The sequence below is a fragment of the Amphiura filiformis genome, chromosome 9 (genome assembly GCF_039555335.1).
Source record: "Amphiura filiformis chromosome 9, Afil_fr2py, whole genome shotgun sequence".
In the NCBI taxonomy this organism is placed as follows: Eukaryota; Metazoa; Echinodermata; class Ophiuroidea; order Amphilepidida; family Amphiuridae; genus Amphiura; species Amphiura filiformis.
In genome coordinates, this window is record NC_092636.1 from 9,877,603 (window position 1) to 9,903,452 (window position 25,850).

Genomic DNA, 25,850 nt, shown 5'->3' on the forward strand with positions numbered 1-25,850 from the left:
TTGTTATCCCCCATAACAAATAGATATTGTGAATTCTTGTAGCATTATTCATTAACCGTACCCTGATTTTCTGTCTATGTAATTTCTCCTTACAGATTCAATGGAGAGCGCAGAGACTACAGGTACACTGCCTAACCTGTCGAGACCACAGAGTTTTGGCTCTGGATTTCCTATACCGCAGTCTTCCAAAGGTTCCTACGGTGGCCTCAGTGACACACCATCCAAAATCAGCTACCAGATGGCTGCACAAAATCCATTCAATAAAAAGGTATATCCAAAAACACTGCAAGACAATAAATTAAGATTTGTTTACATGCTTACCAAAAGATTGATAAAATAGATAGTGTGGAACTTAAAAATGTGCTTTTTGGCATTTTAATTGTACTATTTTTCGTGTTAGCGAGGCAATGATGTCAACGTGATAAGGCAGCTATTTTGTGCACACTTATAGATGAGGTGACCTGAATATTTATCAAGAAAGGCAAGGGGCTGGTATATCGATATGCTTGAGTGAACCCTGTGCAACCACTACACTGTTCAATAGCTTTATTTGTGATGTGGCGGGAGTTTTAAAAACACAAGCCCTGAACAAAATATGATGCGCGTGCATACTGTCAGGCAAAAAACAATGGATATTGTGATGATGCATGCGCATACTGCCAGGCATTGACATCAGAACACTACAAACCAAAATCGACCTAACAAGGAAAAATCGTCCTAAGATTATCAACATCAATGAATGAGGAATTAGCCTAAGTTGACAAAAGAATTTAGGGAGAATTTAGGGAGATTTTAGGGACATGAAAGGTCGATAGACCGCCCAAAACTGCCACCCAAAGCAAAATCAATACCAATGTCTCCATGCCCATCAAGTATGAGTAAACCAATAAAGCCACCATGAACCACTTTATATCCGGGCACTTACCATTGAAATGTCAATCTCAATTAGCGTATAATACAAACTCTGTTAGGGATACCACGATCAATGACGATGACAAAGCAGCCTTTGTTAAGAAGTGGAAATGTATATTGTATAGCACTTATCAAGTTTTATTTTTATGGTGATCGATCGAATAGTTGCCCGTTAGTTTTTATTACATCACAGAAAGGAACCGTCAGCGTGGAGGAAAATAAGTTTAAAAAGTTTTTTTATCAAGTTCCAATTTATATGAAAGTTAGTTCAGCCGAAAAAAAAATCCCACAACAGTCATACCGCGTATGGTTATCTTTGGAACGTGGTTCAATATCATGCACATCGCGCACATGATTTGATGTAGGCCTAAACAATAATTATGATTAAGAAAAGCCTACTCCCAATATTTTTTGTTATGTCGTGATATTCACCCATTTACCATTTTCAGCTGGATAATCAATGCTGCGATCTTAACAAGTTGTAAAATATTAAAATGTGCATGTTTATTTGACAAACTTGTTAAAACTACAGGGGATTTTGTCGACGTTCATGCCTACTCTTCCCGCTACTCTTAGTATTTTCAATTTTAAAAAATCAATGAAACCCGATTATATTGACGGTTCATGAAACGAAACAGCTTAATTATCTTTTAAATCAAGCAAACAGATCTGCAGGAAGAAAAGACAAAGTAAAATGTACCGCAAACTCTCCGTGTCACTTATTATGTTTATGTTTGTTTACAAAGATTTGAGCGAGGGGAGAGAGAGAGAGAGAGTCCGATAAAGAGTGTTTGTAAGAAACATCTCAAGACATAATTATAATATATTATAAGTTCCTACCTCAAAAAATTCTTGAGTAAACGCATGAAAAATCGGGAAGTTTTGTTGTCCATTGACCGGCCGTTGAGATGCACTATCGCATCATGGGATTTTTCGCCTACGATATGTATGCTCATGACATCAGGTTTTCATTTCGTTTTACTTCAGACCTTTTGTGGCCTAGAACTTCCAAGCAAATGTCCCAAAATAATGTTTTTCTCGTAAAGTATTCTACGCAATGCAAGTATATTGGCTCAGGATCAGCACATCATAATTTACAGATAGATGATGGCCTGAGGATGCCGGATCAATTGGATACCTACACTACAGTACTGGTTAAACATTGTTGTTAACTGCTTCATCCGGATCCGGTGGTTCAAACAAAAACAAAAAAGCCAACATTTATTGGTAGATATATTCCATGATCAAATGCTATAAATTGTCGGCACGGCATTTAATTCTCCCGGGTTATTTCTCCATTTTGATACAAATACCGTCATCAATTAACTTTCTGCCGCCGCTCCATGTAACTATATCCATCATTCTCGTGCCTCGAACTTCAAGGTTGGCCTAACAAAGTAACTTAGGCCTACCGGCAAGGCCGGGTACCAATGTCAGGAAAGACCGGTCGCGTTGTCAGTGGTCTGGCGAGTTCTTCGTCCAACCCAAGCATGAAGTTCAAAGAAATCTTCAATCTGATATAAACGTCTAGGATATGGATAGTCCAGTAGTCTACATTAAAATATTATTTTAAAACATCATGCTGCTTCCTGTTCATCTCCAAATGAAATCATGGAAGTACCGTGAGAAAGTCTTGAGTAGCGTCAACGTACCCACTTGACCCGATGATGAGCATGTGTATTATGTGCATGTACCGTCCGTTTAACGTGTTTACAAACAATTTACACTTGGCTTTATAAATAGTTGCTGTATAATAATTAATAAAAACTGAGGTTTTTTTCTACTTGCAAAAACAATGTTGCCAACAAAAATGGAAAAAACTAAAAAAACTGATGAATGTTTCACTTTTTTCATCTCAAAACAAAATGATTAATTGACAAATAATAATAGTAATAATAATTCGATCATTACAATATATTATTTCCTTCTGTCATTTTTGATCAGCAAGATTCTAAATTGTCCACGATTTCGTATTTCCTTGATAATCCATCGTTGTATTTTTTGCCGATTTTTATTCCTTTCTGATTTATTCCAGGTACGTATCTTCCAAGTTCAAAAGACCCAAGCTTCTGTTTCCCATCATGTTCAAGATTACTCATGCATGGATCAAGACATATAATTATAAACATATGTTGCCCCATTCATAAAATGATCATCAGGTGTCCTTCCCACATCCCCGGCCCACATCATTTGTGATTTGGTTGGTCTGAACTACATCCTTGTTTTGAAGGTGCCAGAAGTCGACCACAAAGGGACCACAAAGGACACGCCGCCCAGTTAAAACCACGTGGTCACCATGGTTACAACTCGATGCATATGGTATATGTTGTCAACGTTCCAAAAATAACATCATTCAACCGTTGCCATGGGTTAGAAGCAAAACTTTTTTATCTTAGCATTGGAAGCAATATAGTTGGTTTAGACCAGAGGAGATGCTCATCTTCTCTGGTTTAGATGGAGGGGGGAAGGGGCTCATCATGTTTTACTTCTTCAACTGTTCATGTTTTACTGGCAACATGATTCCAAAGATAACATCAACCGTTGCCATGGGATTGGAAACAAGATAGTTGGTTTTAGACCGAGGGAGTTGGTACTCTTCCAAAAAAAATCCCTAAACATGGGTCCCAATTTGAGAAAATGTAGTCAAAAACTGTCAAATATATGGAGCTCCCAAAGTAACATGAAGGGAAAAAAAACTATCTGGGGGTGCGGACAGCTCGAAGTCCGAGATGGTAGCTCGGGATGCGACTGAGTTGATTGCTCGGGGTGCGAGGTGGTAGCTCAGGGTGCGAGGTGGTAGGTCAGGGTGCGGGATGGTAGCTTGGGGTGCGAGGTGGTGGTAGCTCGGGTGTGGGGTGGTAGCTGAGTGTCCGAGATGGCAGCTCGGGGATGTGAGATGGCAGCTCAAAGTCCGAGATGGTAGCTCGGGGTGCGAGGTGGTTGCTCGGGGTGCGAGGTGGTTGCTCGGGGGTGCGAGGTGGTAGCTCGAAATCCGAGATGGCAGCTCGGGGTCCGAGATGGTAGCTCGGGGTGCGAGGTGGTAGCTCAGGGTGCAAGGTGGTAGGTCAAGGTGCGGGATCGATGGTAGCTTGGGGTGCGAGGGCGCGGGGTGGCAGCTCGAAATCTGAGATGGCAGCTCGGGGTCCGAGATGGAAGCTCGGGGTGAGGGGTGATAGCTCGGGGTGAGGGGTGATAGCTCAAAGTGCGGGATGGTAGCTCAGGGTGAGGGGTGATAGCTCAGGTTGCGAGATGGCAGCTCGAAATCCGAGATGGCAGCTTTGGGTCCAAGATGGTAGCTCGGGGTGTGAGGTGGTAGCTCGGGGTGCGGGATGGTAGCTCGGGGTGCGGGGTGGCAGCTCGAAGTCCAAGATGGTAGCTCGGGGTGCGAGATGGTAGCTCGGGGTGAGGGGTGATAGCTCGGGGTGCGGGATGGTAGCTCGGGGTGAGGGGAGATAGCTCAGGTTGCGAGATGGCAGCTCGAAGTCCGAGATGGAAGCTCGGGGTCCAAGATGGTAGCTCGGGGTCCAAGATGGTAGCTAGGGGTGCGGGGTGATAGCTCAGGGTGCGGGATGGTAGCTCGGGGTGAGGGGTGAGCTCAGGTTGCGAGATGGCAGCTCAAGTCCGAGATGGTAGCTCAAAAGCGGATGGTAGCTCGGGGTGAGGGGTGATAGCTCAAAAGCGGGATGGTAGCTCGGGGTGAGGGGTGATAGCTCAGGTTGCGAGATGGCAGCTCAAGTCCGAGATGGAAGCTCGGGGTCCAAGATGGTAGCTCGGGGTCCAAGATGGTAGCTAGGGGTGCGGGTGATAGCTCAGGGTGCGGGATGGTAGCTCGGGGTGAGGGGTGATAGCTCAGGTTGCGAGATGGCAGCTCGAAGTCCGAGATGGTAGCTCGGGGTGCGGGATGGTAGCTCGGGGTGAGGGGTGATAGCTCGGGGTGCGGGAGGGCTCGGGGTGATGAGCTCAGGTTGCGAGATGGCAGCTCGAAGTCCGAGATGGAAGCTCGGGGTCCAAGATGGTAGCTCGGGGTCCAAGATGGTAGCTAGGGGTGCGGGTGATAGCTCAGGGTGCGGGATGGTAGCTCGGGGTGAGGGGTGATAGCTCAGGTTGCGAGATGGCAGCTCAAGTCCGAGATGGTAGCTCGGGTGCGGATGGTAGCTCGGGGTGAGGGGTGATAGCTCGGGTGCGGGATGGTAGCTCGGGGTGAGGGGTGATAGCTCGGGGTGCGGGATGGTAGCTCGAAATCCGAGATGGCAGCTCGGAGTCCAAGATGGTAGCTCGGGGTGTGAGGTGGTAGCTCGGGGTGCGGGATGGTAGCTCGGGGTGCGAGGTGGTTGCTTGGGGTGCGAGGTGGTAGCTCGGGTGCGACTGAGTTGATTGCTCGGGGTGCGAGGTGGTAGGTCAGGGTGCGGGATGGTAGCTTGGGGTGCGAGGTGGTAGCTCGGGGAGCGGGATGGTAGATCGGGTGCGGGTGGTAGCTTGGGATGCGAGGTGGTAGCTCAGGGTCTAAGGTGGTACCTCGGACCAACAGGTACAATCTCAGCCCCTGAACCCCGACTCCGAGTCACCGTAGTCGGACCCCAAGATTTTTTTTCCTTCCATGTTATTTCAGGGGCTCAGTACAAATAAGCTGTTTTTTAGGTAGAAAATCAAACATGGATCCCGATTTGAGAAAAAAAATGTGTCCAGATTTTAGAAAAATTTGTCGTCGTCATCACCTTTGTCACTTCCCTCCCCTTCTTTTTACCACAATTGTTAGACCCAATCAAACCATTTGGTGTATAACCCTAAGCTCATCCCTAACGCTAACTTAAAATGCCCTAAATCATAACTTTAAATTGAGCGCAAAATCTAGATTTTTAACTTTAGCGCTCATGCACATGAAACTGAGTCGATGTGGATGGGTTGGGGTGTGTACACGAGTCTGGTGTAGGATATAGTGTGTGCCGGCACCAGGAATTGTTTTCGGGGAGGGGGCGGCATTGGGTCAAAGTGAATAGGGGGGGTGGGGTGGGGGATTAACTAATTTTACACACAATTACGGCAAAAAGTGGAACATTTCGTAAATTGGGGCGGTTTTACGGAGGGGGGGGGGGGTTCTAGGGGTCATGGGCCATCATTGTACCAAGTATGGGCCCCGAGGCTACTTTAGTTCTTAAGCTAGAGGAGTGCAAAGGACTGGTCTTGAGAAGGAGGAGGAGGAGGAGAAGGAGAAGCCGAAGACTAAACACAACAAATACAATATCTATGCCCGTTGCACGGGCATAGATAAAAAGAACGTGAATTATACACTTTCAATTTATGACGAACACTCCCCCCAACACACCCCGCTCCTACTTACAAGGTATAAGCCCAGGTAAAAGCACCATAGCTCAATCTTATACCGGTGCTCCTTTTAAAACACGGGAAATCCCAGCATGGACAGCTCCGATTTAAGCTATGGACTCATCACTGTTTGGACTCATCATATTGATCAAAGTTTTATTAGATACTCTCCACTTCAAGGATTAATCTTAATCTCAAATTATAGTATTTGAGATTTTTTGGGGGGGGGGGGGCTTGTACGCATATACGCAAACAACAATGATTATTTCAAACAATTTCAAAAACTTTTCCAAACAGGAATTGACATTTTAATTATACCCCACCCCACCACACCCCCTACACTCAAATTTTATTTCAAATTCGAACATTGGACTCAAAGACCATAATGATCTACACCCCACCCCACCACACCCCCTAAACTCAAATTTTATTTCAAATTCGAACATCGAACTCAAAGACCATATTGACCTACACCCCACCCCACCCCAAGCACTCCAAATTTATTTCAAATTCGAATATCTGACTCAAAGACCATAATGACCTACACCACACCCCCACACTCAAATTTTATTTCAAATTCGAGCATCGAACTCAAAGACCACAGTGAATTAAATTTACAAACTTTAATTAACTTGAAGACTTGATTGACTTTGAATTTAAAAGCTGAACAAATCTACACTGCACGAAACGACCCTTTCCAAACTTATGGACAGGTGTTTGGCCAATTGCCACAGATTTATTTTTTTTTCATTGTTTATTGCCGTACTTCCAAAGATCTATTTTTAGTTTGGTATACATCTCTTGAGAAATTGGACTTGTGATTGGATGATCATGATACACGCCCCGAACACACCCAAAAATCGATAGTATAAACATCTAGCTGGCGCTAGGATCCACAACATGCTCATCTAATCAGGGCACAGTTCTTTAACCCCAATAAATTTGTATATTCATTGAATGACCTCTGAAAACTTGGGTACAAAAACTCATACCTTGCAACTTGAGGTCAAATTTTGCACCATGATTGTAAAATATAGTTTATTGAACTACGCCATTGGGACATCGTAGGCATCATCAGGTCAAGTGGGTATGTTGACACTCCTTTCTCACGGCCGCGCCCGAACAAGAGACATCAGACGTGACATGGGCAGGGCTTCAATCTGGAAATCATGGTGTTTACGTTTTTAGAACAAATATTTAATGCGGACTATCCATCGGACCAAAGATCAGATTGAAGAATATTTATTTTCCTGGAACTTGGACGATGTTTGCGTTGGAACTTGGGGTTGGAGGACAACTCGCAAGACCACCGCGGACGACGGGGAGCTGACGGGATCTTTTATACTGCATACATCCAGGCACGCTTGAAAGATGATCATAATAATTAATGATTGGAGAGGATTGATCGAGTTGATGACTATGTTAAAATGTTTGCTGGAATCTGTATTAAAATTGGAAATAAAATATGACAACAATTGAAATTATTTGATCATGGAAGGAAAATATGCAGACTATTATCATCGATATAAATATGTGAACCGCCGCCCTGGGTGATGCTCCAGTATCTATGACTGGACCATCATCTGAATTCTGAACTTTGATGTTCTGATCACCTATTCAGATGCATGCTTTTGTGGAAATACCTTCGAGTTATAGGACTACGTTATTATGTGGGTCTTCTAGGTCACAAAAGGCCAAACGTAAATGAAATAAAAACTCGGGAAAATATCGAGATGAGCATACGAACGACAAATCAACCTAGGATTATTAATGCGGTCAACAATATTGAGCATGGTGAGTTCGATATCAAGATTTATTGCAAACAGCGCAAGCTAATATTGACTAGTTTATTTATTTGAAATTCATCATATCATAAAAAAAAATCGTGATTTCGAATTTGATGAATTTTAAACGTACATTTATAATATTGTTTAAATAATTGCAGACCTATATATAGGCCTACGTATTTCACTGGTCACTTCCCCAGGATCACTCCTAAATCTGCATTTTTGTTTTTGTTTTAATATATTTTTCTCATGATACATTTTTTGTCATCTTCGTTCGGTCATTTCTAAAAAACAAATGGTCCATTTTTTAACCACATGGTTTAACCTACAATTTTTTTAAGTAAGTTAATTATTACTAGTTTTAATACACGCATGGAAAAATTAAGCAAACAGAAGAAACTTATATTCACGGTTCATATATTATTTTTAATGCTGGGATAACCGACTCCACGGCAGAAATACTATGCCTAAATTGGAACAAACCATGTAGTGGAGCTTCGGCGATCATGATCAACAACAAAATCGATTTTATAGCACGCACTTGAGCTGGCTCGGAAGTGGTTCCTATCGATCGATTGTAGGAGTTGCGTTTGGCTGATACCCGTGGCTTTCTAGTGCTGACATGCTGCCATGGCTTTTGTCTAACACACGCGTCACGTCACGTCACGTCACGTCACGTCACGTCACGTCACGTCACGTCACGTCACGTCACGTTGAAATGTTATCAAAAGTTCATAATAAATTATTAACTCCAATTACCCTTATCTCCCTACGTGATAAATAGTCCGTGAAATAGTCCATGGAATTCCAGCTTTTCATCAATGCCGCAAAGCACAGCAAAGCTTCAATGAATAAAATAATCGGGATTGCTGGAACTACTTTTAGGGGGCACACCACTAAATCAATGCGCCATTTGTGTAACCCTACTAAGTTCCGGTAAAATACGGAAATTTTTTGAGGTATTTTGGGCTGGTCTTTAGACTAATTAATCAGAAAGAGTGGCGAATTATAGCTTAAATAAAAGTGTGAAGCCTGTACATAAATTTGAGTCGCCAAAAAAGTCGCATTTTTATAATTATTGAGAAAATAGGTCCGCGAATTAAAAAATGGCAGAATCGGGTTTGCAGTCTTGAGAGCTTGTCAAAACAGTGAGGGCGCTTGTTCGCGGCCTCCTAGCGGAAAACGAGATGGAAGAACCCCATACATTGAAACATATGTTAAACTTTCATCGATTTGCAATCGACTGGTCATCATAAAATATTTTAAAACGAGCCCAAAAGGCCTCAAAATGAGCAAAGAAAACCGGTGTTTTTACACGTGTTTCAATGGGAAGATTATTTAGTGGTGTGCGCCCTTTAAACCACAGCCCGTATCCTAGTTTAGTGTAGCCTCTTTTGCAGGCGGTGCGTTTTCGCTTTTCTCAAACTATGAGTGTGATAAAAACACGAGTAGCCTGCGACGGAGGCTACGTACAGTGCGCACACCACTAAATAATGCTCCCACTGAAACACACGTGGAAATGGCCTATCAAAACAAAATAAGCTACCTCATTCGCGTGTTTCAGACTTATAAAACACGTTAGCCATTTTTGCAGAATCTGTGAGGTATATGATGCGGTATTATTTGGTCTTCTTTGATGGCGGTGTAAATAGCTGGTCATATAATTCGCAGTAGGGGATATTTGCTCGCGTCTCGGTTGTCTTTTGCTCCCTTTTTGCATTTGGCAACAAATGTTGCCAAATGCTTTCTTTCCTCCGCATTTCTTTCTTCTGGCAACATTTCAAATCGCTATAACATCCACATACTAAGTTGGATTTTAACCAAACTTGGTCAGAATGACCACTGACCACTCCCATTTATGGTTTGTACCCCAATTTGACCTTTGACCTTGATTATATAGTTGAAAATGTGATTTTTTCACACAAAAATACTAAGGCTTCTAGACGATTAAGCCGATTTCCACCAAAATATTTTAGAAGAATCCCCTACTCATGCTTCATATAGGATATACACAAATAAGGGGTCAAAGGTCATTTTTCTTCTTCTGGCAACATTTCAAAATGAGTCTAGCACCCGTATACTACATCGGATTTTGACCAGGCTTGGTCACAATAATCACTGACCACCCCCATTTAATGTTGTGTGACCATGACCCTAATTTGACCTTTGACCTACTCATCGTGGTTTAAAGCTGGTAGGACCTACATTTGTAGGCCCTATAGGCCAAGTAAAATTAATAAGGAATATTTTTTCATACAAATACAAGTAAATATTTTGCCATAGAAAAAAGTCATTTTTTAAATAAATGATCGTGTCTGGAAATTCATGGAAGGTAAAATCGCGAATCTGTTTGCCCTTTTACGTGCATTTCGATGGGGCTTATTTGGTGGTGTGCGGCCGTCAGCAATCGCCACGCCGATAACCATTTCACTGTGGGCCTGGGATAATGACGGTTCGATGCGCGAAACACCCGGGAAAAACTAAACGAAATCGTGAACTGATCCGTATGACTTGTTTGTAACTTTTAAGAAGATATCAACGTGAGGTGACGTGACGCGACGCGACGTGACGTGACGTGACGTGACGTGACGTGACGTGACGTGACGCGTGTGTTAGACAAAAGCCCTACCAAGCTGATGTTTTGCAAAACGCAGCGGTTTAAAAAAAAAAAAAAAATTGGGTGCCATCCTAACTCGCGACGTAAGATTGGGTAAAACACCTTTGTATACCGCCCTAAATTGAAGTGGGTCGTCCTAACACTGCCTAATAATGCCTAAAAACATAAAAGATTGCAGAGATAATTCCTCATTGTTGTGGGGGATTTAAGTTACGTCGATTTTTCCTTGTTAGGTCGATTATGGTTTGTAGTGGAAGTTGCCTCATCTATATGCAGCGTCTGTAAACGCGTGTGTGTATGTACTCCAGCGCTTTATGTGAACATTTGCAATCTCATGCTTTTCCAACCTGTGATATGTGCACTGACGCCAATGCCCCGCAAAGTTGAACAATGGTATAATTGCTATCACATCCCAATATATGTGATAAAAGATGACAAAGTTTATTTTTCTGTTACATTTCAATTAGATAACCCACAATTTGATACCTTATTCCTCACACTGACTCACAACATAGAAACGGGTTACGTTTATCCACTGTTGAAACAAAATCACTTATTCCCAAAGCAATCAGAGTTCTTGGTAAAAAATATGTCCCCACCCCCGCATTCTGATCTAGAGTGAAATGAAATTGGCCTATTTCAGTTGAAATCCATACATCCCTCATAGAAGACATGACCTTAATCGCCCACACAGGGAGTGTGAATTTCAAATAGGGTTACCTGAATGGGTGACTCCATTTGAAATCAACACTTCCTTTGTGGGAGATTAAGGTTATGTCTTCCATGAGGGGAGTGTGGATTACAACTGGAATAGCATTGTAACACATAGAGATGACCATATCTCATACCTGTTTTGTTCTTGTTTCCTTTCAGCAACTGCCAAGTCCATTGATAAGTGCAGGAACACCAAGCCACAGCTTCCTGACCGTCAAAGACGTGTGTGATCGTATGCTAACTCTGGATGGCCTCGATAAACACGCCATCCCACGATACCAGGCCAGAATAGCCGAGCACAACATCAACGGCTATGTATTATTACAGTGCCAACTGGATGAACTCAGAGAAGTTCTGGGAATGACTTTTGGTGATTGGCAGCTGTTTAAGAACATGGTGTTACAGATGAGAGGCCAATCGTGCAGCTGCGCACAAACTCCTAGTGTGTCTAGTAGCGATCCGTTACAAATGGAAGGTCAGGCCAGTGGTAGCGAGGGCCAGTTGCAAGCCCCAGGGGATTATTTAAATCTTAGCTTTGAAGAACTGAGAAAAACGAACACAATGTCTACGCATAGATCATCTCAATCACTTCACAACTCCAGAGTCTCGTTAGGAACTTCGCAAAGTGAGTCGTCACGTGCAAATTCCGCGAGTGAAACGGATGAAACGTCCATCACAGGGTACTCGCAGCGACCGGGAAGCACAGGGAATCTATTAAATCGAATGGATGAGAGTACAGAGGAAGACGACAGCGTAGATAGGGAGGGTATCACACAGTTTACTGCAATAGCGTCCGATGGGGATTATAGACCACCTATGATATTAAGCAGTGCCGATGATATTGAATTGACCACAGTTGTTGTGCACCTTGAAAATAGCCCAACTGACAAAGAAATGCCAAATCCTTTGAGTCCCAAAGAAAGCTACTCAGCTCTGGAATACCAACTTTCACCGGAAGAACCCAGTACTAGCACGGCTTCGGATACCACTGTTATACGAGTTCCTGTTGGAGATCAGAACGGAGATAGCGAAAAAAGCGACGAAAGAGAGGACAAGTTTAGAAATGGCAATCATAAGCATGGCGAGAGGAAGTTAAGCGGCGAGAGGAAATCTAGTTTTCCGGCTCATTAGCGGGAGTGTGGGGAAGATTAAAGCTAAATTACGTACTAGTAGAGAAAGTCTCGAAAGAGACGAAACTGAAGGCCAGCCGCTTTTACCTCCCGAGGAAACGGATATAGACGGCCATATCAGGAGGTATAACTTAGGTGCAGAATGCCAAGGGGCTGAGGCAATGCCATTGATGCCTCATGAGCTGGATGTGTCAGTATCTAGTACTTTGAAAGACTTGGAAGAAGAGCGAAGAAAACAGCAAGCGGAAGGCAATATAATCAGTCCTATCATGAAAGCGCAGGTAGTGCGAGACATTGATCGTATGTTTGAAAATTTGCAATTGGAAATATCCCAGAAACAGAGCCAGTTGGGACAGATGGACTCGTTGTCTCCTGAACGAGGAGATGTAGAAGGAGGTCGAACACATCGCATTCCCAGAAGCCCAGTGCAAGGTGAACAACAATCGCACGACTTATCGTTATTAGCGGGCTACTCCACATTTACTCCACCTGTACGAGAACTTCAAAGTGTCCCCGAAACTGAGACACTAAGCTCATCTGACGAGAAATCCACACCGGCTCTGACAAACCCAGATACACGCCAAGCACTCCACTTGCCAGACAATCCCAATCCTCAGATATGTATGAGACAGAGGCGCTATGCAAGAACCGTCCTTATGCGCACAACTTCCCAACCCAATAGATTTTCGGACTCAAGTGTTGGGTTCCAACAAAGACAATTACAACAAAGCAGCAGTAGGACTTTAGATCAAAGTTTCGATGAGTTCATCATGCTGTCGCTGGAAGAACAGCGAAAGAGGAGAGCGCCAAATCCAAATGCTCCACACGAAGAAGTGGAACGTAGACCGGGGAGGGGGACGACGACAAGCAGCCGCTACGCCTTTCTTAGACGATCAGCTCCTTCCTTAGCACTGCAATCCATGGATGGAAACGCAGGTGTTTTTACTGTTAATATTTCCGACACTGATTCTAGTGACAGTGGGCAGGTTACACAACAAGCTCATATATAAATATATTCTATAGTATATTGTATAGTAGATAGAACTATCTCAGGAGATTTATTCAATATCCTGATGACTAAATATTGTACATTTTTTTCTTTTCTTCTTATTTTATTTAATAAGAGAAGAAAGCTATTCTGAGAGCTTTTTAAAAGGCTTTCTTGTAGATCTTGTTGCCTGGTGCAATATTTTGATGTTTATGTGTCAGTGTTTCTATTTTATTTTTTTTAAATTTTATTTGTTTGGTAAACAACTTTTGATAAATAGATCTCTAACAAATTTAGGACATTTTAAGTATGAAATATTATTATAAATGGTCTATTGATTACACAATTACATAAAATGTGTTTTGTAAAACAACATGAAATGTACTTGTTATGTAAAAGTTTGTATCATGCCAAAATTGTACAGAAATATTTTATATTAACCCAGCTGGGCCCTTTAGCCTGTGCAATGGTCTTGTTAAAGTCATGAAAAAGACTTGGTTCCCATCTGCAAACAGGGATCGCAAGTCCTTTACGAGGCCAAGCAAATAGAATAATATGTTTCTCATCTGGAAACAAATTGACATGGGCTTACTATTTGATATTTCCTGTTTTTCCGTGACTTGGCAACAATGTTTACCAGTCGTGGATGCAGCCAAAATTGATCAGAAATATTATTATTTTAAATAAAAGTTATTTTCGCTCTAAAAGTGATACTTTTTATAAAAATTTTCCTACAATGGTAACTAGTAAAATCAAATCAAAATGATACTAAAAGGGAAGTGAGCAAAGATGAGAAACATAGTTCATTTTACTTGGCCTAAAAATGGTGATTTTTTTTTTGCAACTAAGATGTGGACCAAGTCCTTCGTTGTGTTCATAGACCGATGCAATGTCTATTTTTTAATGTGTGACTACTATACATCAAACTATCCAGCACTGGCTGAAGGCAGACCAAGACTGGGCGATTAGTACCGACAACGATGTGACCTGGATTTATTTAATAACAAGTTGCCTCCATCTCCCAGTTCTAGATAGTCAAGTCAATACAGTCCAGATATCTCATAGTACCGACTCCTCATGTTTGAATGAAGTATTACTCGTAGTGTGGTCAAAGACCCCCCCACCCCTCTATTAAATTATATCAGTGTTTGTTTAACTAGTATATCATATCTCACCTTTAATGATGTTGCCAAGAAGTTCATACCATGGCTGTTTTTTATTGAGAAAAAAAAAAATCATGCAATTGGTAATAGCTCGCATTGATTACAAAACTATTTGAGCTTACACTGCCTTATATTGTAGGTGAGAAAATCAGAGAGTTATTTATAGATCTTGTCAAGTTTTCTCGTAGGGCGAGATGCTGTATAATATAGATAAATTGTGAAAATGGTTCGGGACCATTCAAGTATACTAATGCAATGGTAGCTACTGTCTCCATTCAGATTTCTTATTATCATGCATGGATCTACCACTGCAATCTGTACTTGGTCAGTGAAACTTTCTTTTAAAAAAAAAAAAGATTCTAAACGTTGGTTTTCTTGGGCAGATTTTTTGTACAGATATAATATACTTGATATGTACCCTGGAGGTATATTGTATGATTATTATTATGATAATGTTTGATAGTATTATTATTATTATTATTATCATTGATCGCTTTATCCAATAGACTTTGCACACTTGTTAACCAGAAAGAGACGAGACTTGTTCTGATATGAAGTTGGGAACAGTGTATTTTTTTCCTAATTTCTGTACACATTGTCACTTCCAAAAGACTTGCTGTGATCTTCTGATATTGATCAATATTCAAAATTTGTATCAAATTACTTGATTTTTTATCTAGAATGAAATGGGCATGCACTGCACTATCCCTTTGTGGCATTGATTCAAATATTTTGTAGATTCAATCATTCAAGGAAGTAAAGTTAGTTCTAATTTGGAATGTTAGATTTAACTGTTAACATTGTTCTTTTTTCGGATGTTATTTAATTAAAGTTACATTTTAGTGATGTTTCACCACAACACTAGTGGTTTCATCAGACTGGCAACCCATCACATCTGACTGTTTCCTTTATAGGTGATGAAGGATTCACTAGATGGCCATAAGAAGCCATCTGGATATGCCAAAAAGACACTCTGAATAAAGGATGAGGGGGCCTATTCACTCAATAATATCTTTGACCAACTTATCATGCCCTCTGCGGCAGTTCCTGTGATTTATAAAAGGAAACAGTCACATGTGATGGGTTGCCAGTCTGATGAAACCACTAGTGTAGTGGTGAAACGCTTTAAGATGTGAGTCTAATAATATCTTCATTTTTTCTTGAATTGTACAGAAAGAACTATGTTCACAGCAGTTACTACTTTTGTTACCTTCAAGGCAAAAAACATGCGTTGGTCATAGAAAAACACGTTTTGGTGTCAACGGCAGACGACAAGTTTAAATTTTTCTTTAATTCAAAAATTTCAGAATTATACATTCTCATGACCATTTTTGGAATCAGCATGAAAAATGCATTAGAATGAGTACAAACAAGCCCAGTATTGGTTCAGTGATTCTTGAGATAGCTCTTGATATTTTGAGAAAATATCTCAAAACTTGTGATTTTTTTGTTGAAGCCTATGGTTAGCATGCAGAGCATTAAGGATGATGTATGTTTGGAACATAATGACATATTCTTTGCCAAAGCTTGAGTAAACACCTTTTCTCCATATATCCCAAAATGCACCATTATATGGCAGTGGTATTTTCACCTGTGATTTATTCTCATGTTCATGTTGGATTGTGCACCAAATAGGCTATCTTGATTGAAATCCATACATCCCCTATGAAAGACATGAATTTAATCTCTCATATAGGGAGTGTAGATTTCAAATGGAGTCACCCATTCAGGTAACCCCATTTGAAATTCACTACCTGTGTGGAAAATTAAGGCCATGTCTTTCATAGGGGGGTTATAGATTTCAACTGGAATAGCCCAATATTGTAAAATCACATTTCAAATGCTGGTGAAAAGATTTGGACACAAACTGCACAAAATTGGTTTCCAGATTCCGATTCTGAGAGTCAAGTCGGACAAAAAATTATATATAACTTTCTGCGTTGACAACATGAACATTGACTGATTGAGGGCATCTGTATTATATGTAACCACCATTAAATTGTGCATTATGAAATATCTGAGAAAAGGTCCATATCCAGCTTGGAAAGTGTATAATATGCGACCTAGTGCAAGTAAATGAACTTTTTAAGAGTCAATCAAATCGGATTTAATAATGCAATATTGTACATGAACAAAAAGGAAAGAAGCACATTCCGCATTTCTTATCAAATGTTATGAATAATATGAACATCAGTTTTCGCAACTCACCAAATACAGTTTCATCAGTCATTATGAAGTTCTCACTTTGTTCTAAAACATTTCTAAATAAATTTGGTTCCTTGCCTTGTGTCGCATTTGAAATCAGAATTTAGTTGAACAAATTCATCAGGATCGGTAGAATAAAGTCAATCAAAAGGTTCTTATTTCTGATCCAACAAATTTCATTTATAATGTGTATGTTTCGATAACCACTTTGATATCTTTGTCAACACTGAATGAAGACTGCTACTGTGAACTGGTCATCCAATCACCTATTGATTTCCTGGTGATTGACTTGGTGTTGCCAGTATATTTTTCCAGAGATGAAGGTCGATATCACCTTTGTCACATTTTTGATGAACTGCTACATCCAACAGGAAAAAAATCAACTTGCAACACCAAGTCAATCACCAAGAAATCAATAGGTGATTGGATGACCAGTTCTCAAGTAGCAGTCTTCATTTAGTGTTGACAAAGATAACAGAGTGGTTATCGAAACGTACACATTAAGTCCAATTTATTGGATCAGAAATAAGAACCTTATGAATGACTGTAAACAAAATTGCAATAGGCACCATCAGCCTTGTTTACTCTTGTTGGATCACATACATGAAGGTGGCAAATAGCTTAGCCTAGCTGCACAATAGACTCAACATTTTGATAAAAACCAATGAACCTAATGCTTATTCTACTTGTTTTTGTATACAATTAAAGTAATGCTTTTCATGCTATTGTTATCATATTTATTAACATTTCATGTTTTTTACTGTTTGAAGACGGTGGAATAATTCAATAAACTTGTGAGAATACTTCTTGAATACAAATGTCAGACTAAAATATGTAAGAATACCTCATTTTAACCAGATCAACAAAGACAATCAAGACAGTTGTAATGTTACCCAAAAATGTTTTTAAAGAAAATAAACAGTTTGAGAGTGCATTGAAATAATAAAAAAAAACCCTTTTTGTGAGCATCACATATCCAAAGACCTCGCTTAAATAACCTTTGTTTTCAGACACAATGGCAAGAGTATGATCGATGTCAAGGTCAAGAGGAAAATTGTCTGGGTGTCCTCCACAACTTTTCTGGGGTAGGAACATTAGGGCGGGAAGAACTTTAATGTAATATGTTTTTAAAAGATTTTGTAATCACAATGATACCTAGTAAGATGTGAATAAGGATATTGCAATTTTACATCATTCATTTGTGTTTTAAACCAATTTAGAAATTGAATTTTTAAAATCGTTTTAAAATCTTTTAATCATAAGTTTAAAATGCAAATATTCTGAAAGGAAAATGTTTTTTTTTTTTTCAGGTATATCAAAATTAGGGTATATATTCCTAAATTCTGTGCAGAAGATTTTTAGGCCATTCTTGTTTGTACTGGAAAGACAAAAAAAATCTTGTTTTCAAAATTTGGTGTGGGTGGAGGATAACCAAACAACTTTCTTTGACCTGATGGGCTATTCCAGAAATTAATTGCACCCCTTCCCCCCCAAAGAAGACTGATTTCCAACAAATTTAGCTTGTGTTCTCAGTGGGAATAAGCCAAATCGGCATTGGAAGTTTGCAATGCATTGTAGGACAGTTTTTGCAGTTTTAGGACACTTTGTCCTTTGACCTTTCAGGAAATTCAGAAATATTGGGTTTTTGTACGTACAAAATATAATCTAAAATGTTTTACAATATTTAAAACAAATATAAAAAATATTAGTGTTTTATAAATTAATTATTTGGTATTTTTAATGATCAAAATTGTGACAATAATAAGAAAATTAATAATGATTACGTAAACTTTCCCGATATGTCAGAGGTCAAAGTGTCCTAAAACTGCTCTCAAAAACCGGAAGTTAGAATGGCGATTGGGCTTATTCCCCAGAAAAATCCTCATTTACCCCAAAATGTATCATGTTCATTTCAAATGACTAAAGAAGGCGTGGCATTTCCCAAAACTTTTTGTGACATTTTACCTGTTCCCTGGGAAATCCCAATTTTTCAATGGAAATCCTCCCAAACTGGGAATTCACATTTTTTCCCAAGGAAATTCTGGTCTGGGAATTCCTGAGGTTTTTAAAGTAAAACTTTACTTACCTTGGGGTGCAGTTAATTTCAGGAATAACCCAATGTTTGTTAATTTGAAATATGCCTCTTGGATTTAGTATCAAATGTTGTGGTGTCATCAAGCTAATTGTGTCAATTATGAAGCAAAATCAAGGAACATTTATTTTTTCATTTCCTATTCTGTGACAGGATTTAATACGTTTAAAACTACTTTGAAATTGAACTAATGGTTCCTAGAGATTGCTCTCTTTTTTGGCAGAAAAACTTGAACTGCAAAAGAATTTGAACACTTTTATGAGACATTGTGTGGTGTTGCAGAAACAGTAAACGAGACAAGAATTTAAACACATTTGTTCATATTTCAAAATCAATTTTGATGATAACAACTCATTTTGATTACTTACTTCACATTTTTGCAGCCTATTTGCCAGATTTTTCCACTTCAAATGCATATTTTTGAGAAGCCAAGATCCAAAGCAAGCATAGTGTTAGTAAATATTTGTTATCCCTCCTCTTGACTTTATGTAGCACAAAGTACTAAATCTAACCAGAACATTTTGTCATTGGGCAGGAAAAAGCTCCTATGTGCTTTTGGCCCCTGAGCATGTTTAAAATAAAACTGCCAACAGGTTACATAGGAGGTTTTGCTTTAAGCATGTTCAGGGGCCAATGGCACATATGCTTTTCCTGCCCAGCGACGATGAGTTGTAACAAGTCACCAAAAAACAGCTCAATATCAGTTGTTTAGCCTAATTGGAGTATTCTAGTTGAAATCCACACACCCCATGTAAGACATGACCTTAATCTCCCACGCAGGATACAGATTTTAAATGGTGTGCCCCATTCAGGTAACCCCACTTGCAATTCCCACTGTCTGTGTGGGAGACTGAAGTCAAGACTTCCATAGGTGTATGGATTTCAACTGGAATAGCGCATTGCAGCTCAATCCCTCTATAGCCAAAATAATAAATTCTCGATCACGAGAGCCAACTTGGGAACGCACAGTTATTTGCGCCGAGCGTACTACGCAAAGACCGGCGCTTACGGCGCAAACACAGCTTTTGAGAATTGACTAATCACACGGTCGTTGCTAGGCAAGGTCAAGGTTCGGTCATGCAGGTCGCGCGATCATGTTATTCTATGAAAAATACGCTGACGCAGAAGGTACATCCTCTCATGATCGAGAATTTATTATTTTGGCTATAGTCGATGCACAATTTCCGTGAGTTTTGGATATCACTTGAGTTGGCCTCATCATTTTACTGAGAGTCACAGGTCATTCTGTCAGTCGGCATGACGTCACTTGCAAAGATCACTTTTTCCCATTGATTGTATTTTGCTGAGATTTGGCTGTTCCATCTCACCCCCTCGGACACGAAGGGGACACTTACCATTGCACTCAATGGGGGAAATCACAAAACATGCCATGAAATAAATAACTCTTGATGAAACAATTCTAAAAGTTTGATTTCTTATCAGAGAAATCCACTTTAAATAATTACCAAAGACAAGGCAAATTGTTTTTTTCTGTGCTTGGAAATTTGACTTGACCTGAAAGGCCCTGTACAATCCATCCAATAGGGCCTTCATGAGGGTGTCCCCTTTGACAGACGTGAGAAGTGGGTAAGTGCATTAGGTGGAACAACCCCGACCGAGAGAATGACTTGTTACATCTCTGCTATCGTCTTGATTTATCACTTTTGTTATCATTATATGTGACTCGGTGCTGAAATTGCCCACTTTTTTATAGGTGCTTAATTATTTACTTCCAAAGCAATTATCATTTAATATAATATTGTTAATTTTTGTATTGATTTGAGAAGTTGCACAGTTTGATAAATGGCTGATTTGAATTACAGTAATTATTTGATTTGATTTTTTATTATTTAAAGATGATTTATAGCAGATTCAACCCATCGTGGAACATTTTTCAAAGAAATTCAGGCTACCAGGCGATCATGCATATCACGCTAAAGACGAGGTACAGGTGATTGACTGGCAGCCTGGATTTGTTGGAAAGACGTCCCATGATGGGTTAAATCTGCTGTAGAATAAATTTAGGTTCGTAAAATATGGCTGATGAATCACAGTATGGGCTATTCCGGTTGAAATCCATACACACACTATGGAAGACATGACCTTAATCTCTCCTGTGTGGAAGATTAAGGTAATGTCTTCCATAGGGGGTGTATGGATTTTAACTGGAATAGCACAAATTATAGGCTTATGCTGGTTTCATAGTTTCCTGCCGCTCTGACAACGATTTTGCTTCACTGCGCAGTTGCGCCAGAAACACTAGCGGTGACTAGCGGCAAGCTGATTGTATCGATCGCTCCACTGCTTTGTCCAAGCGGCAGCATCGCTAGGAGTTCAATTCAACTTGGGAGCGGTGCTGCTCTGACGAATGAGAACATGATACGATTTTTGGCGATACTGAGCGGGAACATTAGCTTTCATAGTCATGCCGCTGCTTATAGAAAAGTGCAAGCAGCATGATGAAGCATTACGCGGCAAGCGGCAGAAAGTATGAAACCAGCTTTAAATCAAATCAAACATCTGGACTTGTCAACAGTGTTTTGTATTACATTCACCAGTGAAGTGACTCCACAAGGAGAAAGAAAATAAATCATTTGTAAACAGGTGTCATATATCTTATGTTTTTACAGAAACAGTTGTGAACTTGTCAAAAGTGATTGTTTACGAAGAGTATTGGACCATTACTCGTAAAAGTTTGTAGACATAAAGTTGTTACAGAAAGCAAGTCATACAGATAAAATTAAGTACTTTTTGTGTTGGATTATCAAGCAAAGTCATGCAAATCACAAAAACAAGATCAGGACAAACTAGCTATTGAGATTGTGTATCAAATACTTGTATGGATGTTATCATAAATACAGGGTTACTCTTTTTGATATTGTATAATAATGCATACGATTTCTTAATAATTATATTTATTGGGGCTGAATTTGAAATCTAGAAACTGATCATTTGGAGGTCCATCTTTGTAGATGACATTTGTTAAATTAGATTCTAGATGTATTGCATTGTTATGCGAGATACGGAGGCAAACATCGTTGTTAGAACAAAGGCAACTCGTATGAACTTTGGGACAATATAACATAACATAGTCTAGGATGTACATAGAAATATTTTACTGTTTAGTATGAAAAAATTATACTATTTGTAAGTTGGATAACAAAGGCAGCATGCACTATAAGTTGCTATGGTTTTTGAGTTTTATGTCTATAGGGTGGGTCAAATTTGAGGATTGGTACTCTTTGACAACTTGTTTGCTGCAAGAGTATAGTTAAAATCACATTACTGTAACTGTTGAATTTGGGTGGAATTCCAAGTATTCCAATTCCTAAGTATGATATGGGCCTTGGTATTCAGGTGAAATTTTGTTATCCAAAACTTGTCTTATTATCAATTGAATTCCCTAATTATAATTAACCGAAATTGATAATATTCTCGTGCCCAGATACAAAAAGGAACTTAACATAAAACTACAAGACTGTAGCCTTATAGTGTTGTATGTGGTGCTTATCTTTAGTTCATGCTGCTCTGTTGTCTTTGCTATTTTCTTTTCAGCATTTTTTTCTTCTCATTATTTGTATCTTGTTCCAGGTTGAATGTGCAATGCATTTTATTTCTGATTTTTGATATTGTTCATTTCTTTATATACTATATATTTATCTCTTGAAAGCAAGATTATAAATATCTTTAACAAGGTGGCTGCATAGATTTATATATCAACAGCCAGCCATATTTTGAAAATGGCAGGCACGTACAAAAAGTTTTAATAATACATTTTAACAATAAGTTACTGTGGCTTCTAGCTAGTTCCAGGAAATGTGAATGATCCATCTATTTATTTGACCAATTAATTAACATCAAATGATTATCAATTGACTTAATTAATATCAATGAATGAAATTACCAATAAAAATTTTTTTAAATAAAAGAAAAAAGATTTTGACCTTTTACAACTTCTTGACAGTTTTACCAAAGAATGTGTATTGATTGCGACATTTTACCAAGATTACCTGGAGCTAGCTAATTGCTTTACTCATTGATACATGGATATTTAAATTGTTGATGTTCAAAACCAAATTCAGTATAGATGTATTTAGTTAATAAAAGAAACAAAACATATATTCACCATAAAAAGTTTGTATGCCACAACTCAAGGCAGCGCAGTTCCAGGACCCACATATGAGTAGTGCATATTTAATGTCAAGTTGACTCTGGTATATTTGGGCTATTCCTGTTGAATTTCATACACCCCCTATGGAAGACATGACCTTAACCTCCCACCATGTATTTCAAATTGAGTTCCTGAATGGGTGGCTCCATTTGAAATCTACACCCCCTGTGTGGGAAATTAAGGTCAAGTCTTCCTTTAAGGGTTGTATGGATTTCAACTGGAATTCGCTGTCATAGTGCACGTTACAATATGACCGTTGCCAGGTCAACTGGATCACGCTTTCTTTGTTACGAACCACTGATCGAAATGATCACAACACAAAGCCTATGGCATATCAAAATTCGGATCAGGTGTATTAGCCCAGGCTTGGAGCAGTAACCAATGGTTACTAACGTGTACCACGACAGAGAATAGCCCATTAAAGATACAACATAATTGTATGAGGGGGAAGTAGTGAGACCAACATGTAACAGGTCGTGTTAGGGTGGGTAATGGTGCCTACTTACAGAGGGAGGTAGTTACATTCCTACAACAGTAAGGGATACATATTTTTCATAACTTTTTGGCATGAAACATGTTGTATTTTTGATTTCTATAACAAGAAAGATTATTTATCCACAGGCTTTTTAATAATGGGCTATTTCATTTTAAAAAATGCCTTCCACTGGAAGATTTTTTTAGAATTTCAAAGAAAATGTTCCCGGATTGGCTGGGTAAAATTAATGTCATACAATCAAACTAGATTTCAAACAAATCCACAGTATTGCACAGAAATTTTAACAAAAGATAAGATTTCATCTGAATTGAATATTTAATTTGAACCAAAATTAAGCAACATAATCTTCCACAGGGAGTGTGGAATGCAAATGGACTATCCTGTTATAGCTTTGATCATTAAAGTCTGTGTACATGTATAGGCCTATCCATTACACATTTTCTTTATGATGCATACATCGGTTTCAAACAAATTTCAACTTCTTTTTGGTTAGAAAATGGTGAAGTGTCATTTAAAAGCTGAAATTCGCTAGCGTAGTGCACACACACTAGAATATGACTGTTGCTAGGCCAACTGGCTCACGCTTTCTTTGTTACGAACCACTGATCAAAATGATCACAACACAAAGCCTATGGCATATCATAATTCAGAACAGGTGTATGGGCCCAGGTTTGAACCAGTAACCAATGGTTACTAATGTGCACTACGGCTGTGAATAGGCATTCTTTTTAAGCATAACAGTCAGTGGCATCACCATGCATGGTGGGGCACCAGTCAAACCCAAGCCCCTAATTTTTCCGCACTGGTCATCTCTTCTACAAAATGAAATATTCAGGGTGTTGATTATGAGCTTAAACAGTTTTGCTATGTTATTTATTTCTCTGGACAATACTGCACTGTATCTTGATTTCCACATCTTAAACAGTAGCAGCTTACAGACTTTCACCCTAACCAGCAATTTGCAACTGGTCCCTTCCAGAATCTCCTAAAGTTGGCCCGTGGAACCCACTCATTGTACTTGCGCTTCACCTCTCAAAATGCCCCCTACCCTCACCCAGTCCCTTCCGCCATCCAAGTATTGCCACTGATGGCAGTGTCAAAAAAGTGGAACTGTTTTTGTGTGCAACAGACTTATCATCTAACTTCAAAACACCATCAAATCAATTGGTTGCAGCATATTTGGAATTCTTGGTATATGCTGGTGTATATTTCAAGTTATGTAGTCATAGGTTTAATCATTGGATAGATAACAAATATTTAGAGTCTACAAATCCAAATTTTTCATCTTTTGATCAAGTGCTGAAAGGAAAGCATTATTCCTAGAAAAACTTGTAAAGAACAGAAATGGAGTGTTTGTATAGCTTGTTATGGATTGGAAGTTGATATTATAGTTCACATTTAAAATCAAATTATGTTCCATATTATTTATGGATTTATGGTATTGTAATTTATCTATTAATATTGTTCATAACTTACGATTTTGAGAATTAACTTAAAATGCAGAGATGCTGATGAGTGCCATTGTTTTTATTCATTGAATGTAGATTGGTGGCGGCAGCAGCAGCATCGGTATTTCAAAGCTCCCGACTTTTATATCCATTTCAAACAAATTCTGTTTCTGTCCTTAAAATAAAAGTAAACCTTCATATCTCAACTTTTTGTGCTATTTGTAGCAAAAGAAACTACAAACATTTTGTCAAAACTCGTTTCTTGATCATGTTGTTTTCTAAACCCATTGTGTAGCCTTTCGTTATAGACTCGATGTTATCTTTCATCATACAAAAATACAGTAATACCTTCCATATATATCGATGCAGTGTTATTATACTGCGCACTTCACGATTTAATCTCACCGCAAGTCTCAATTCAAAGTTCCACTGTACAGATTGACCTTTTTTTATTGTATTATAAGTACAAAACCATGTACAATTATGACAAAACCGTTGAACTTTGAACTTTGAACTTGAGGTGAAGATACTGGAGTTAATAGTTTGTAGCGTGAGTGCACTAGTCACTTGTTGGATGTCTCAGTACGGTAAATGATAATGTTTTTACGGGCTTGTTGAGCATAACTTAATTGTAGAAAATTATCCAAGCCCATGTCTTTCAAGTACTGTATTGTGAAAAACATTTTTCTTTTTAAAATTTACTCTGGTCACCTGCATGGATGTTGGCTCTGATTGATTTAAAAAAACAGAGTGATCGCTGTGCAGGTTAGTAGTACGGATACAGTATTTGGGAAGAACCCTTTAT

The 25,850-nt window shown here is 39.3% G+C and overlaps 2 protein-coding genes across 2 annotated transcripts in view; both read left to right on the top strand.

Annotated features, from left to right (window-relative positions):
* The window catches only part of LOC140160606 (kinase D-interacting substrate of 220 kDa B-like), a 193,419-nt gene extending 180,928 nt beyond the window's left edge, over positions 1 to 12,491 (top strand). The window contains 2 exon segments of the mRNA XM_072183850.1: positions 96 to 268; positions 11,512 to 12,491. Coding sequence (XP_072039951.1) covers positions 96 to 268; positions 11,512 to 12,483 — 1,145 coding nt within the window. The 3' untranslated portion in view covers positions 12,484 to 12,491.
* LOC140160607 (uncharacterized) lies at positions 12,491 to 14,443 on the top strand. The gene is given in 3 exon segments (XM_072183851.1): positions 12,491 to 13,037; positions 13,040 to 13,121; positions 13,123 to 14,443. Coding segments are annotated over 3 exon segments (846 nt in total). The 5' UTR covers positions 12,491 to 12,643; the 3' UTR covers positions 13,493 to 14,443.
* Positions 14,444 to 25,850: the final 11,407 nt, after the last annotated feature.